Genomic DNA, 14,693 nt, shown 5'->3' with positions numbered 1-14,693 from the left:
ACACTCCTAGAGAAGGAGGAGGTCAACGATCTACAGGCGACGGATGGATGACAGCGAAGAAGAAACCCTAGATTGCCTTGGCCGGGCTATTGTCGTTTTTAAAGTACGTGTTGTGAAAACATACATGTCGACGAAAATCGCCAAAAACTTCAAGTGCAGAATTTACATGACTTCCGTTAGTTGAAAATTGTATGTAGATGAAAAATAATATAAGTCATGGATCATTTTATTTGAATCTTTTTTATCAATGTTTGGATGGCTTGGAAAATAACTTGGAATGATGGTTTTAATAATGAGATATCAATATAAATAATTCTACCATGTGTTTTAGTTTTTGTACTATTTTTATGTTACCATTTCTTTAGATATTTCGAAAACTTCCTAGGAAAAAAATCATTGATTTCATTGCTATGTCATGGGTATACATTTGACAAACAAGAGTAAGAGAGGAGTGAAAGATCCACCTCTCATCCTTGAACTTGTAATTCTAACTCACTTTCCAGCTTAAGACGCAACTTTCGGCTTCTGAAAAATTGTTTAAGACACAAAACTTCCACCCATTAGAGTGGTGATTCAGCCAGAGTGTGTGAGCATAGTTAGCAAGGGTTTCTCAAATGGCACACTAGCTAACAACACACCACTTATATCATCCAAATAAACACGGTTAATGATATATGTAAGCTCAATAATTCTTCACATGATTTGTCTCTCCAAAACACAAAGCTCTCTCAATTTGCCATATGTGTATCTTTTTTTGCAAAAGGAATCAGATCTATTATAAAAGTTCATTGGAAGTACAAAGCATCTCAAACATAATAAAAATTACATCGAGATTTCGAGACCACTAAACGACCACTACTACCTCCAGAACAAGCAGCCGACGCGTTCCTCGTTTGTTGATACCTTATCTTATGAACGTGACTGACATGATATGTTTGTTCGACTATAAATCCTCTAGACTGTCACTAACAAGTTTTTTATTGCATCCAATGCTTATAGCAAGCAAAATGGTGTGTCGCCGCACTTTATCTCAAGACATCTCCAACATTGACCTCTCCATGTTGATTCTCACTCTACAAATGCAATAATTAAGATGAGGGATGGAACATGGGAGGGCACATGGCACCCAACAGATATTAACCACAAGCAGCAACGAACGCAATCGATCCCTCTTCCAGCATGACACCATGGCTGAAGAACCTGATCACTATCATACTCCTCATATGAAGTTTCTTCATCCGCCCCCTCATTCGAAGGTTGTACCAGCCATTGATGCATACGCCGCTTTGTGAGCTTACACCACGTATGTTGGGGTGTCGTCACCCCTTCCAGCAAGTTTCTTTTGCCAGCATCCTTTTGCAAACTTTTCCATGGATGAGAAATCACACATATTACAAATCAGCTCCATAGGAGCTTATGTTAAAATATTTTTTCAAAGCAAGTTTTGGTGCGGGTTTTCCACATTGCCCAGGAAAGCCACAACATGAAAGATCACCTCCACAAGGATATATTTCTTGCAGCCCACCAAAAAATTGGGTAAAGAAATGGGTCTATAATACACCCCCATGGTAGTGCATTAAGAACTTTTCATACTGGTGGAGTATTCACAGGGGGGTACTGCCAACCTTGTACGCTCATTCAGATGCATCTCGATTCACATTTCTAGATGATAATATGCACGACCGATTCTCGTATCCGCTGATACGAGATATTCTTTCAAAAGATAACCCTAACCCCTGGGTGGGCGAAAGATGGATTGTTTTCAGCAAACTAGCAATCTGTGGAGATGGCTGATCTGTCTCACCTTAATTGATAGCGATATAGCCACTCTCATTTCAATGCGGCACATTGATACCATCATTTCAATCTTCTACCGTCTGTGCTAAATATCATCTCTACTTACTTAAAAAGAATGTAAGGTTCCCGTTTCACCTTTCTTTCCACCACCCCTTCGTCCAACCTTCCCCGTGTAATAATCAAACATCTTAATTTACTTACCTTCTGAACCAATTTCACTTTAATTTACTTACCAATCTTGTGATCAAAATATAAGGTAAATCACGGCAGAATTGGATGAACATTTATTTACACAATCGTATACTATGGGCAGGTAAATCACTTCTGATCAAAATATAAGGTAAATCACGGAAAAATTGATGACCATTTATTTACACAAATCATATATTATGGGCATCACAAGCTAACGTACTAACGTCTAGAATATTTATATCCCGTTGCAACACACGGGCATTGTTCTAGTGAAATTAAGTAGCTAAGGTCTAGTGGACCTATTTAAACAAGGATATGTTGATCCTTCTCTGTCGACTTTTCCACTATCAACCCCAAAAATTATATATCAGTCCGCACATAAGCATAGTCTTACAAACCGGATTGATGACCGAACTGGTGAGCATGTCGGTCCAGGTTTTCACCAGTCAAACCACTCGTTCACTTGTTCGTTTGCCGGGTTTTTATTAGGCTATAAAAAATCTGTTTTGTAGGCTAATATAGTAATGCGACAAGGTCAAATAAGATAAGTTCCTTAGTTTTGACACATAATTGATCGAAGCCAAGCGGTTCTTGGGCCAAGCGAAGGCTTCACATGTTCCCCTAACGACCATGATTTGATTCCTAGCATTTGCAGTTTGTTTTCCACTTTCAAACTAACAATGTGCCTGTCACTGGTTCAATTGGTTCTGGTTTTTCTCTTAGTTTGTACAAAAACCAACCAGTTCTCTCCGGTCTGTTTGCAACACGGTATTTAGAGTCTAAAAAATCACATGTGTTGGTTTTGGGTTCCATGCACGGGTTTGGCCCTCGTTGGAGGTGCTCCGCGTAACTAGCCTAATTCGTCTCTACGTGGGCAGTCTGGACTCGGTGTCATCGACGTTGATATCTGACTTCGTTAGGCACAACACGACAACATGTGTTTCACGGGCACGGTCCCAATTGCCTTATGAGATCGACGTTTGTACTTTGCAGGTGTGTGCAGCTATGCATTGATGGATCAACATGTGGTAGCATCGCAGGGCGGTTTCTGTTAGGTAGTGCTCTTTGAGTGTTGGGTTCTATGGAGAAAACTCTATGTCCGACCTTCCATGGTAGAACCTGGGAATGATGGACTTCACGCGATATTCTCTTGTCGAAGACATTGCCTCGAGTTTTCTCAGACTTCTCTTCGGGGTGAAACCCATTATCTGATCTCATCTCAGTGGTTGTATCCTGCAATGGCGCCGCTCGTAGGTCGTTCTCTTCCTTGATGTGTCACTTGTTTGAAATGGACCACCAGTCTTGTTACTCTAGAGTTGCAACCATTCCTGGTTGATGATGTGAGATAGAGGGCACATGTTTCCCCTCTTCGAGTATTTAACCAAAAACTACCACAATTCGTGGATCCGTGCCCACAAACTACCACTTTACGAATTTGTGCCAAAAACTACCATTTTTTTGCTAATCCTTTGCTAAAAACTATCAAGTATGAAAAATGGTCGATTAAATCTGATTATGACAAGCTAGGCCCACCAGTCCGGGCTGAAATAGTCAACACCGTTACTTTGACCGTCAACCTAAGGGGCCCACACGTCAGTTCCATCTCCTACGACTCCTATCTCTGAAATTCCCCACCAAGCACAAGCCTGGGCACGGCTGCGGCCATGGCGGGCAGCAGCCAGCCAGCCAGCCCTGCAGCGCGTAGACTAGCTTGCGCGGCGGTGGCCATGGCCAGCTCAACTCCTAGGACACTAGAGCCTCGCCGGCGAGCTCTTATTCCTCCGCCGTCGCGGCAGGAGCTCCGCCCGCACGAGCCCACCGCCCAGCCCTTTCCACGCCTCTTCTTCCTCCGCCGTCGCGGCAGGAACTCCGCCGGCACTCGCCGCGCTGGCCGAGCCGGCGAACGCGCTGTCGCTGCCCACCTGGGCCGTCCACGTCTCCAGCGTCGCGGAGTGGTACGTACTAGTACATGCTTCTCTACCGCAGCCTACTCCTGTTGAATCTCCCAACGATTTCTGCTTCCTGCAAAGATCGAATCTCTGAGGAGGGGAATTGCAGAGGAAGGGGATAGAACTGACATGTGGGCCCCACATGTTAACGGTCAAAGTTAACGGTGCTGACTTTTTCAGTCCTGACGGATGGGCCCAGTCTGTCATAAGCGCGTTTAAAATGAACAAATCGATCGATTTAGAGACATGGTAGTTTTTAGTCATAGATTAGCAAAAAAATGATAGTTTTCGGCACAAATTCGTAAAGTGGTAGTTTGTGGGCACGGATCCACGAATTATGGTAGTTTTTGGTTAAATACTCCCCCTCTTCTCCTTTCTCTTATTTTTCCCCTTTCATTCTCTTCTTTCCCCTCTACCATGATCACTTGATTGATGCCATATTTTCTCATGTGCTATCTGCTAAAACAAATGAAGCCAGCAAATTGCTAGATATTTCAAAAAAAAACATTAATCGCTTTCTTTTCCTTTTTGTAATACTTTGACTGTGTGCATTCCCGATGTCTTGACTAGCTTTTTATATTGTGTTGGTGTACATATTGAATGCATGTAGGATATCTTCTTGATATGAATATATTCTCCTTATCGGAAAAAAGTATGTCTTGGTCCTTTCATGAGCCTGGTATAGTACCCTTGGACCCCCATGTGGCGTCTTCAGAACTTGAAATGTCTAGCCGGCACTTACTGTCAAAAAAAAAGGAAACAATCTAGCCGGCACCTAATGCCGGCTGCAACTAATTGGCCATCCACCTCGTCAAGAGTGCATCGAAATATATTTACAACAAGATTCCCTGTGGATGATGAATGATTGCCGATCGATGACTCGATCCATGTAAACTGACCGTCTGTGCCAAGCTGTACTCCTTGCCTCGTATTCCTGGCATGGTCTACTTGTAAGAAGAAGCCAGCGAAAGATAAAAGCAAAGCCTGCAGAACTGTAAAACCACTCACCGTTTCTCTTCGAAAGTCTAGCTACCTACAGTAGTCCAACCTAAGTGTATAGGAGAAGGAAAAGCTTACCACTGCAGATATGGGTAGCTGCCTGCCATCATGTGGATCATTGTCTTTGATACTACTTGTGTTGTTGCAGCCCATGCTTCACTCGTCCTCTGGCTGCTTCGTGGAGGAGAGGGCTGCTCTACTTGACATCCGGTCTTCCCTGCCGAGAGCGCATTCCCTGATTGCGCTTGATTCATGGGGGGAGGATGATGATGACTGCTGCTCGTGGGAGCGCGTGAGATGCAACAATACAACACAGCGAGTGTCTCATCTCAACCTTTCTTCCATTTTTGGAACTTATTTACACGATCATTGGTATTTAAACTTGACGGTGTTGTCTGCACTACATGAGCTTGAATACCTTGATCTATCAACCAACTATCCCTGTTCGCTAGCCATGGAAGGTACGTATGTACTCCAAATTCTCCATTTTTCTAGAACAATATATGTGTGCAATGACTTCTTATTCTCGTTGCTGTACGAACAAAAACACATGCAGGTTTAGTTGGACTAGCCAAACTTCGATATCTCGACCTCAGTTACAATGCATGGGGAGGGGAGCTCCCAGAATTTATTGGGCAAATTGTTTCACTGGAAGTTTTAGCTCTCAACAATAACTACATGACCGGAGGTCTTCCAGGCGCAGGTGCAGACCTGTGCTTAATTAGAGTAGAGTACTAAGGTAGACGTCAAAATTACATATTCATAAACTCGTCTCGCATGCCTACACACATTGCAGCTGTTGAGAATCTCAGAAACTTGCGACAACTGAAGATGTCTGTGAATAGATTGAACGGAAGCCTCCCAGCTTCGCTATTTGCACTTCCTCACCTAAAGTTCCTAGATCTCTACAATAACAGGTTCGATGGGCATATTCCAATAGACTCATCCATGGTACCAATTTCACTGGAAGTACTAGATCTCAGTTGGAATCGCCTCAACGGAACTCTCCCGGTTAGAGGTAAAAAAAATCTTACATTGGAAAAAGGGATTTCATGTTTCATACCTCGGTTTCTGCCACCTGTAATAATTATACAACTTGTATGCATTGCAGCTTTTAAACACATCAGGAGCTTGAATTTGGGTCACAACCAGTTGAGCGGATCTCTCCCTGTGTCATTATTTGCACTTCCTCAGCTGAATTACCTAGATCTCTCGCATAATTACTTTGAGGGACATTTTCCTACTAGTGTGTCTTCAGAACCAGTTCAGCTTGAAGTCTTACATCTAGAGTCTAATATGTTGAGTGGAGCTCTTCCAACTGAACGAGGTACACAATGAGCATTTAATTCTGACCTAGATCAGTGAAAGTAATGTTGCCATTGTTTCTAATTGTTACATGATTTCATTATTTTGCAGAAACTAAAAATCTTCAAAACCTACGAGAGTTGTATTTGAGTTCCAACCAATTCAGCGGAAGCATTCCAACATCCTTGTTTTCGCTTCCACATATTGAACAGTTGAATCTCTCAAATAATTTGTTGGGAGGGTCAATCCTGATAAATCCTTCTTCCAATCTTTCATTGTCGCTTAAGAGTCTTCGTTTTTCTCAAAACAATTTGAGTGGTAGACTTTCTTTCATTTCACTTCAAAGCCTCACAAAACTAGAAGAGATAGACCTTTCAGGCAATGTTAACCTAGCTGTTGACATTAGTATTTCCGGATGGACACCTCCGTTCCAATTGAAACAACTGCTCCTCTCTGGTTGTGACCTTGACAAGAACATTATTGCAGAACCACATTTTTTACGCACACAGCGTCGTTTACAGGTGCTTCATTTGTCCAATAATAACTTGTCAGGTAGCATGCCAAATTGGTTGTTTACTAAGGAAGCAACGCTACTGGATCTAAATCTTGGGAATAACTCGCTAACTGGATCTCTGGACCCAGTATGGCATACCCAATCTTCACTTGATGTTATCAAGATACACATGAACCATATCACAGGACAGCTGCCGGCCAACCTCAGCTCAATGTTTCCAGGCTTGGCTGTTCTAGATTTTTCTAGTAATGACTTGTTTGGGCACATACCAACGTCAATATGTGAGATCAGCTCCATGCAACTTATAGACCTATCAAACAACAAACTTTCTGGGGAGGTTCCAGCTTGTGTTTTCAATTATCCCTTGCTATACCTCTTGAAGGTCTCAAACAACAGGCTTGGTGGTCCGATTTTTGGTGGGATGAATAATCTGTCCAGTATGGATGAATTGTACCTGGACAGGAACAAATTTAAAGGAACATTGCCTCATGATCTGGCAGGACGGTTTATAAGCGTCATTGATTTGCATGACAACGAGCTGTCTGGGGAACTCAATACGTCATTTTGGAATCTGCCCTATTTGTCAGCCCTGAATCTTGCTGGAAACCGTTTAACTGGCAAAATTGATCAACACATTTGTGGCTTCACAAGAATTCTCCTTCTAGATCTATCGCACAACAACCTTACAGGGTCTGTACCAAACAGTTGCTTCATTGTGCTGAATTTTCTTAACCTTACTGGGAACTCCTTATCTGGCGATATCTCTTTTCTCCTCTTCAACACATCAAGTCTGATTGCTTTGGATATCAGACACAATCAGTTCATGGGCAACCTTAATTGGGTAAGTTACCTAGAAAACATTAGGCTACTTTCGCTGGGCGGAAATAAGTTTGAAGGGCAGATCACTCCAACCTTGTGCAGACTCATGTACTTGAGGATACTTGATTTTTCACATAACAAGCTTTCAGGTTCTCTGCCAGCATGTATTGGTAATCTCAATTTCAAAGGTGATAGGGACGATGCAATTTTTCAGTCAGTATATAAGGGTTATAAGTATGACTACTTCAGTGTCTATGACTTAAGAGGCTTCACCTTTGCTACCAAAGGAAATATCTACACGTACGGTCGCAATTTCTTCAATTCAATGGCTGGAATCGACTTATCTGCAAACATGTTGGGTGGAGAAATTCCTTGGGAGCTAGGGAATCTGAGGCATATCAAATCCCTTAATCTGTCCAGCAATTTCTTTGTTGGCCCGATCCCAACAACCTTTGGCGGCATGGAGGAGATAGAAAGCTTGGACCTCTCCCACAATGAGCTGAGTGGACCAATGCCTTGGCAGTTAACCCAGCTATCATCATTGGGGGCGTTCTCTGTGGCATACAACAACTTGTCAGGATGCATACCAAACTCTGGTCAGCTCAGCTCATTCAGCATGGACAGCTACCTACCCAACACCAACCTTCACAACATTACTCAGGGGGATACCTGTGCTGCTCCCGGTCCAGATCCTGCTGTGGGGAAAGATGTGGAAGAGACGCCCAGTGACCCAGTTCTATATGTGGTCACAGCTGCCGGCTTTGTGTTGGCATTTTGGGCCACTATTGGATTCTCGTTTTGCCATCCTTACGGAAGATCTGTAATGCTCAAGTTGTAGTGCTTGAGCCAAACATCCGCACTACAGTCATGTACTATAATCTTTAAATGTAAGATCCACAGAGCTTCCTTAAGTTTCTTTCTGGCTCTAATGTAACCTACTCTACTTTGTAACTGATTGTACTACTTCTTAAAGAGAATGTATCAGACCCTTTACATATGCAGCAAATAATGGAGGTTCATGCAGTCATGCTGGCAAAGTCGCCACTAATTCATTCTCTTGCTTGTTCTTGATGACCTTTCACCCTTTTCCAGAATCTGATCCTATGGCCAGTGGCACCAGCATACCTCCTTTGCAATCATCAGCCACTCCACTATTTTTAAACTTTTTGCTAAAAAATATTTTATCACTCTAATAGTCTGTAAAAAGGAATTTATCTAAAACATCGACATTTAGGTAGTTATAAAAGCAAAACATATTGGACAAAATGTCATTTATTGACAGTGCTTGAGCAATAACACATCCTTACGGAAGATCTGTAATGCTCGAGCTGTAGTGCTAGAACAATTAAAAATTGCAAGTTATGTAATGCAAAACAGTATTACAGTTATGTAGTGTGCATTCCTGAAATTACTTTCTGGGTATGTAACATAATTGTATTTTGTATCAGATTCTACTTTTTCTTGCTGAGAGTACCAGATGAACTTGATTAGCACAGTGAGAGAAACTACAATGAAAGAGTGACCTTGCGCTTCTCACACAAAGTCAGAAGTTAACATGCAGAATCTTAGCATATATAACAACTGGTGAAGATTCATGCATTCATACTAGCAAAGTCACCACTAATTCCTTCTCTTGCTTGTTCTTGACGACCTTTTACCCTTTCCAGAATCTGATTCCATGGCCAGTGGCACCAGCATACCTCCTTTGAGATCATCAGCATGTGAACTCTTCGCAATAGACTTTTGTAACTTAATGGAATATCTGAAGTCTTTTATCTGCATGGATTATATAGGACATGTTAACGAATGCCCCTAGTACTGAAACCCACCTCGAGATATTATAGCTTTTACACAAAACAGCAATGAAAAATATAGGCACCTGTTCTTCCAGGTCAAGAATCATATCATCCTTCAGCTTCAACTGTGCTCTCTCCCTGTGAATGCAGAATCATCAAAAAAGGATACAGGAAACTTGTGGCATTTTAGAATGGAATAGATATGAAAGGAGAATATTCAAACAACCTCTAAATAAGACTGAACATGACATGAAGTATATAGTTCAGCAAATCATTTCAAGTATCTATGTTCATAATGTGCCCCAAAAAATGCATTATTTGACTTCTTGAATGTTGCACGGCTACTACCATTTTCAGGTGGAAAGATCAAAACATACCTTTCCTCTATTCCTTTTACTGTCTGGCGCCATACATCCTGGCTCTTCGTGAGTTTTTCATTCATCTACAGGAGAAGGCATAGGACATCAGTACATCAATAGGCAAACTGGTTGTACATTATAACGGAAAAGGCAGCGTGATTTAAAATAAGCTCACTTCAGCAACTTTCTTTTTCTCCAACATTGTATTTTCAAGCTTAAGTTGCAGCTCTTGAAGCTTATCATTTATAGTTTTATCCACAGCAACAGAAATGTGGTGTTCCCTTTCTTTCTTAGCATCTGATAGAAGAGCTTCGTAATACTGTCAATATGAACAAACACAGGCATATAAATAGATCAGAACAGTACATAACTGTAACAAAATTTATCTCCAAGAAAAACTATATGAGAAGCTCTAGAACAATACAATGGATAGTGGTCATACAAAAAAAATAGTACTACAAAGGAAAGAGCACTGCACCTCTCGCTGAGTTTCAAGTTGGCTTGCTAAAAGACGATTGTATTCATCCACAATCTGTTAAGAAGAGCAGGGCACATGATTTTGAGGAACAAGAATACCAAGAAGGTGTTACAGAGAATCAAAACAAAGAAACTTAAAACTCTTACTGTGTCCGCTTTGCTGCTAAACATAACTCCACCCATATCTGAGTCATCGTGCATGCAGTTTACACAGTTGTCCCCGGGATATTCACACTTTGAACTGAACTTAGCATGCTTTACATCGCTTTTTGAGTGATTGAGTCGATGGACATAACTGTCACCAACATAATCCCAAACACGCTGAGTTTCCAAATCGAGAGAATAGCAGTGCTGAGTGCCTTTCCAGTGCCTGATTGAATGCCCTTCTTTATACCTATAAACGGCAAATTAATAAAGTGAAGGTTGATTTGGGCATGTTGACAAAAGTAGAATTAATAATATATTTAACCTCTGACATAGTTTTTCTTTAAATAATCATGTTAAATGCTTCAAAATAGCACATAGCAGAGCGACTATGGGTTCTGAACATCTGATAAAAAAGGTCAAAAGGAAATAATTATTACTACTAAAAGACATGTATCAGGGAGTCTAGGAGAAATAAAAGCGATGATATAGTTAAGTTTCATGTTAAATGCTTTGAAATAGCACATAGCAGAGTGGCTATTAGTTCTGAACTTCTGATGAGAAAAGGTCAAAAGGAAATAACTATTGCTACATAAAAGACATGTATCAGGTAGTCTGGGAGAAATAGAAGTGACGATTAGTAAAGTTCCAATGTAGGTTTCCTACTTTTACTACATATAAAAGCCACATATCAGGGAGTCTGGGAGTAGTAGAAGTGATGATATAGTTAAGCTCCAATGTAGGTTTCCTTTCTTCCTAACTTCTACTGAGTGCACCAGTACAGCATATTATGTAAAGGTGTAAAATGCTTAAGCATTCCTGCCATAGTAGGACGACTACGAGTTCCGGTACACTTTCAGTTACCCGGCGTTAGCATATATACCTTCCGCATCCAACAAAACCACATATCACACAGATCCACAGGTTTTCAGAGGTCTGGCAAACAGAACATGTAGGATTTGTAGGAGCTTCAGACAGCTTCTGACAGAACTGACAAACCTGAAATGGAAACAACAATAAATAAAGGCAAACTACGACGGAACCCAATACACAGACAATTTAACGCTACACATGCATGTGGTTATAGTGTTGGAAACTTGAAATGAATGTTTGTGTCTGTAAAGCAGCATTTACTCGTTTGCAATTCTATGACCTAGTCAATTGAAGTGAAAGTCAATATGTATCTTGGATAATTAGATTCAAACAGCTGGCAACAACATTCAATACTTTATACCGGGTAAAAATATATTCATATGAGCACTAGACACAAGGTTTAATATTTAAGTCAATGTGTATCTTATTCTTAGATAATTAGATTCAAACAGTTGGTGTGAGCATTCAATACTCTATACCGAGTGAAATCTATTCATATGAGCAACAGACACAAAGTTTAATATTTAACACTGCAAATACCCCTGAACCTGAGTAGGTTCCGAGTGTCCGAGAGTACAAATAAAGACCAATGTGTGATATCAGTCACCAGATAACTGCACATTCGGCATTGCTGTGGAATTCTTGTTACTTCACTAACCAGTCCTACTGAAGAATATTAGAAGTGAACACATGAGAAGATTTATATAAAACAAGTAATGGCAACCCAGTGTACTCTAAAGACAAAACAAGAAAAGATGACTTCCATCTGAAACAAAGTGAATCCTAGTTTCCCTGTTAGCACGCAATGAAACAGTGATTAAGAAGATCCTTCCTTACCGGACAAGATGAACTGACCCACATTGAAACACATGAACACTGGAAAGAATGGTCACAATTAGTAGCCCCAATTCCGCTGATGTCTTGATCCAACCTTTCTGGATCACACATAAAAGATAGTTAAGGAACAGACTGGTCATGTAATTACATAACTAAAGTGACGAGCAAAAAAATCTAAAATTGAAGTTGAGGAAATAGAATATTGGTAGGTCAAAGTAAATGGTTTCCAAACTGTAACCAGAAAACAAGTGGGTGTATCTGTGGATGGTTATACTTAAACAACAGATATGCATGCATAAACCGTTATATTTTACCCCACAGACACAGTTCTGCAATTTGATAGAAACTACATGGGAGAAGTCCAAGTAGCTTAAAAGGTTGCCTCCAGAAGCTGTCTGTAAGAGAGCGACAACATGAAAATTGATTTGCCTAATATTGTGGGCTGCCCTTAAAATAAGGTAATCTGGATTTTGTGAGGGTAAAAACTCCACAGAGATGTAAATTTGATGTTTGCAGATGGTGTTTCTGACAAATAAAAGTGCCTAATCTTTTTACTAGATTATTACAACTGCGGTTTTCTCAAGCAATGCGGCCATGATCAGAAGTACACTTTGCACAAAGTTCATATCCAATGTTAACACAATACTAAGCTTGTGTGTATGCCAAAAAGGAGCTGACCTATGCCTCAGAGGTTGTAAGAAGCTCAGTGGATGATGTGTGTTGCACAGCAACTATAAACAGATCATGGCACACCTCTACCTGCACCATGGAACAGCAGGCACATTTCCCAAATTTAGCAGCAGCAATGCGCAAAATGGATAAACCAGTCAACACCAATTTGACAATCTTACAACCTCTGAGGACGAGAACCTCCAGCTATTGAGGTCCAGGTAGAATCCATCGGCACTCTTCTGATCCTCAAACTCAACAAGCACATACCGGTCCTCCACCCCATCATCGCTATGATCATGACGGCACATACAAGTGTTATGTGTGAATACTCAAATGCAATCATCAAGACTAAATGCGTCTAGAAATTCACCTGATGACACGGATCTCAGAGGCGTGCTCGACGTAGGGGCCGCAGAAACGGACGAAGTCGTCCGGCGTGACCCGGGTTGGAACGGCGAGCACCAGGAGGCGCGGCACGCGGAAAAGAGCAAATTGGTGAGAAATCAAGGCGGGATCGTTACCCGGAGTAGAGAGATGCAGGGGATCGGTGGGGCGGCGGGCCCGGAGGAGGAGGAAGAGGGTGGCGGTGGCGGCGACAGCGGAGGCATAGCATGAAGCGGGGAAGGTGGGGGAGGAGCGGTGGAGGTGGAGTACACCGCTGGTGTGGTGGATCCTAGGGTTCCGTGCGGCCGCGGCGGAGGTCACGCCGGGCAGCTCGAGAGGAGTTGTGGCGGAGGTTGTGGAGGGGAGAGGGTTGCTGGAGCGTGGGGAGATGGGATTGGATGCCGACATCGTCGGCGGTGGCGGAGCTGCTGGTACCGACATCGTCGGCGGCGGCGTGGGAGTCGGGCAACTCGACAGACTGGATAACGAAGGCAGAACAGGGTCGGTCGTGTCAGGAACTCAGCATACTTTCATCTGAAAATAATCCAATTTGTTACTGTATTTATTACTAGTTGTGTGACGAAATGTTACTGAATTTCAAAATTAACATAGTTGCACGCTATGATACCGCGTCAACAACAACAAAAATAGGAAGACGACCGACAAAAATTAGCAAGACGAATTCCCATGTTATTACCCTAAAAAGCATCAACAATAAAAATCACTCCCTCCGTCCCACAATATAAGAACGTTCTAGTGTCAAAAATGCTCTTATATTATGCGACGGAGGAAGTAGAAGGCAAATTCCCATGTTAATCAAACACAAGCATTAGTAGCGCTGAACACTACAACTCCACGGAGTCGAAAGAGTGGAGCGGAGTTAATTGCTATTCAACCTGGCAGAGCGGCTAAAACCGAGCTCTGCACGACTGACCAGTGTTAAATCAGCTCGATGTGTCGTGGGAAGCCGGTATAGAGTGGAGTTTACTGCCAAACAAGTTGTCAACTCCCGATTTGTCGTGGGGAGTCAGCAACCTAGGAGCAGGGAGTGGAGTCAAGGATTCGACGGAGTGGAGGGTATCCGAACAGGCTGTTAGTCACGATGAATCCTCCATCCACTTTATCCCACACATGTCGATGGCGTGTTGATGTTGGTGTCATTAGAGTTCCATGTTGAAAGGGCAATGGCGTCAATTATGAAGGATCCACCGTTTGAAGAAGAAAATGACAATCGATCATACCTACATGTTCGCCAGAGTCAGATGAAATAACTAGATCGGTGTCATTGCTGCAGAAGCAACCAACCAACCCCCCCCCCCCTCCCCCATGTTTCCACGGAGAGGAAGGCAAATATGAATACTTCAACTCATTGTTAAATCCAGAAAATGGTCTAGATATCTCATTGCTAGATCCGACAACGCATGCATCGTCAGGGTTGGAAAAGAAGTCAGAGAAACCGTTACTAAACATCGTCGTGACCACCATGGAAAGGGGCAAAGTGATGGACAAGGAGGGTACTTACCTAATGCCCCCAAAACAAGGGTGACCACATCTCCAAATCGGTATATTGAGCCCC

General features: G+C 42.1%; 1 protein-coding gene and 1 pseudogene across 1 annotated transcript; one reads left to right on the top strand and one right to left on the bottom strand.

Moving 5' to 3' along the window:
• The first annotated feature begins 3,561 nt into the window (after window positions 1-3,561).
• On the top strand, window positions 3,562-8,762 carry LOC125540069 (receptor-like protein 56). Its single transcript, XM_048703645.1, has 6 exons — window positions 3,562-3,944; window positions 5,086-5,398; window positions 5,494-5,640; window positions 5,734-5,955; window positions 6,049-6,264; window positions 6,354-8,762. Exons 1-6 carry the CDS (start codon window positions 3,654-3,656, stop codon window positions 8,411-8,413), a joined length of 3,249 nt encoding a protein of 1,082 aa, XP_048559602.1. The 5' UTR covers window positions 3,562-3,653; the 3' UTR covers window positions 8,414-8,762.
• A 128-nt stretch (window positions 8,763-8,890) lies between these two features.
• On the bottom strand, window positions 8,891-13,625 carry LOC125540070 (annotated as a pseudogene).
• Between the last annotated feature and the right edge of the window lie 1,068 nt (window positions 13,626-14,693).

The sequence above is a fragment of the Triticum urartu genome, chromosome 2, assembly GCF_003073215.2.
Source record: "Triticum urartu cultivar G1812 chromosome 2, Tu2.1, whole genome shotgun sequence".
Lineage (NCBI taxonomy): Eukaryota > Viridiplantae > Streptophyta > Magnoliopsida > Poales > Poaceae > Triticum > Triticum urartu.
The sequence above is the reverse complement of the archived record's forward strand: the minus strand, read 5'-3'. Positions and strand labels throughout refer to the sequence as shown.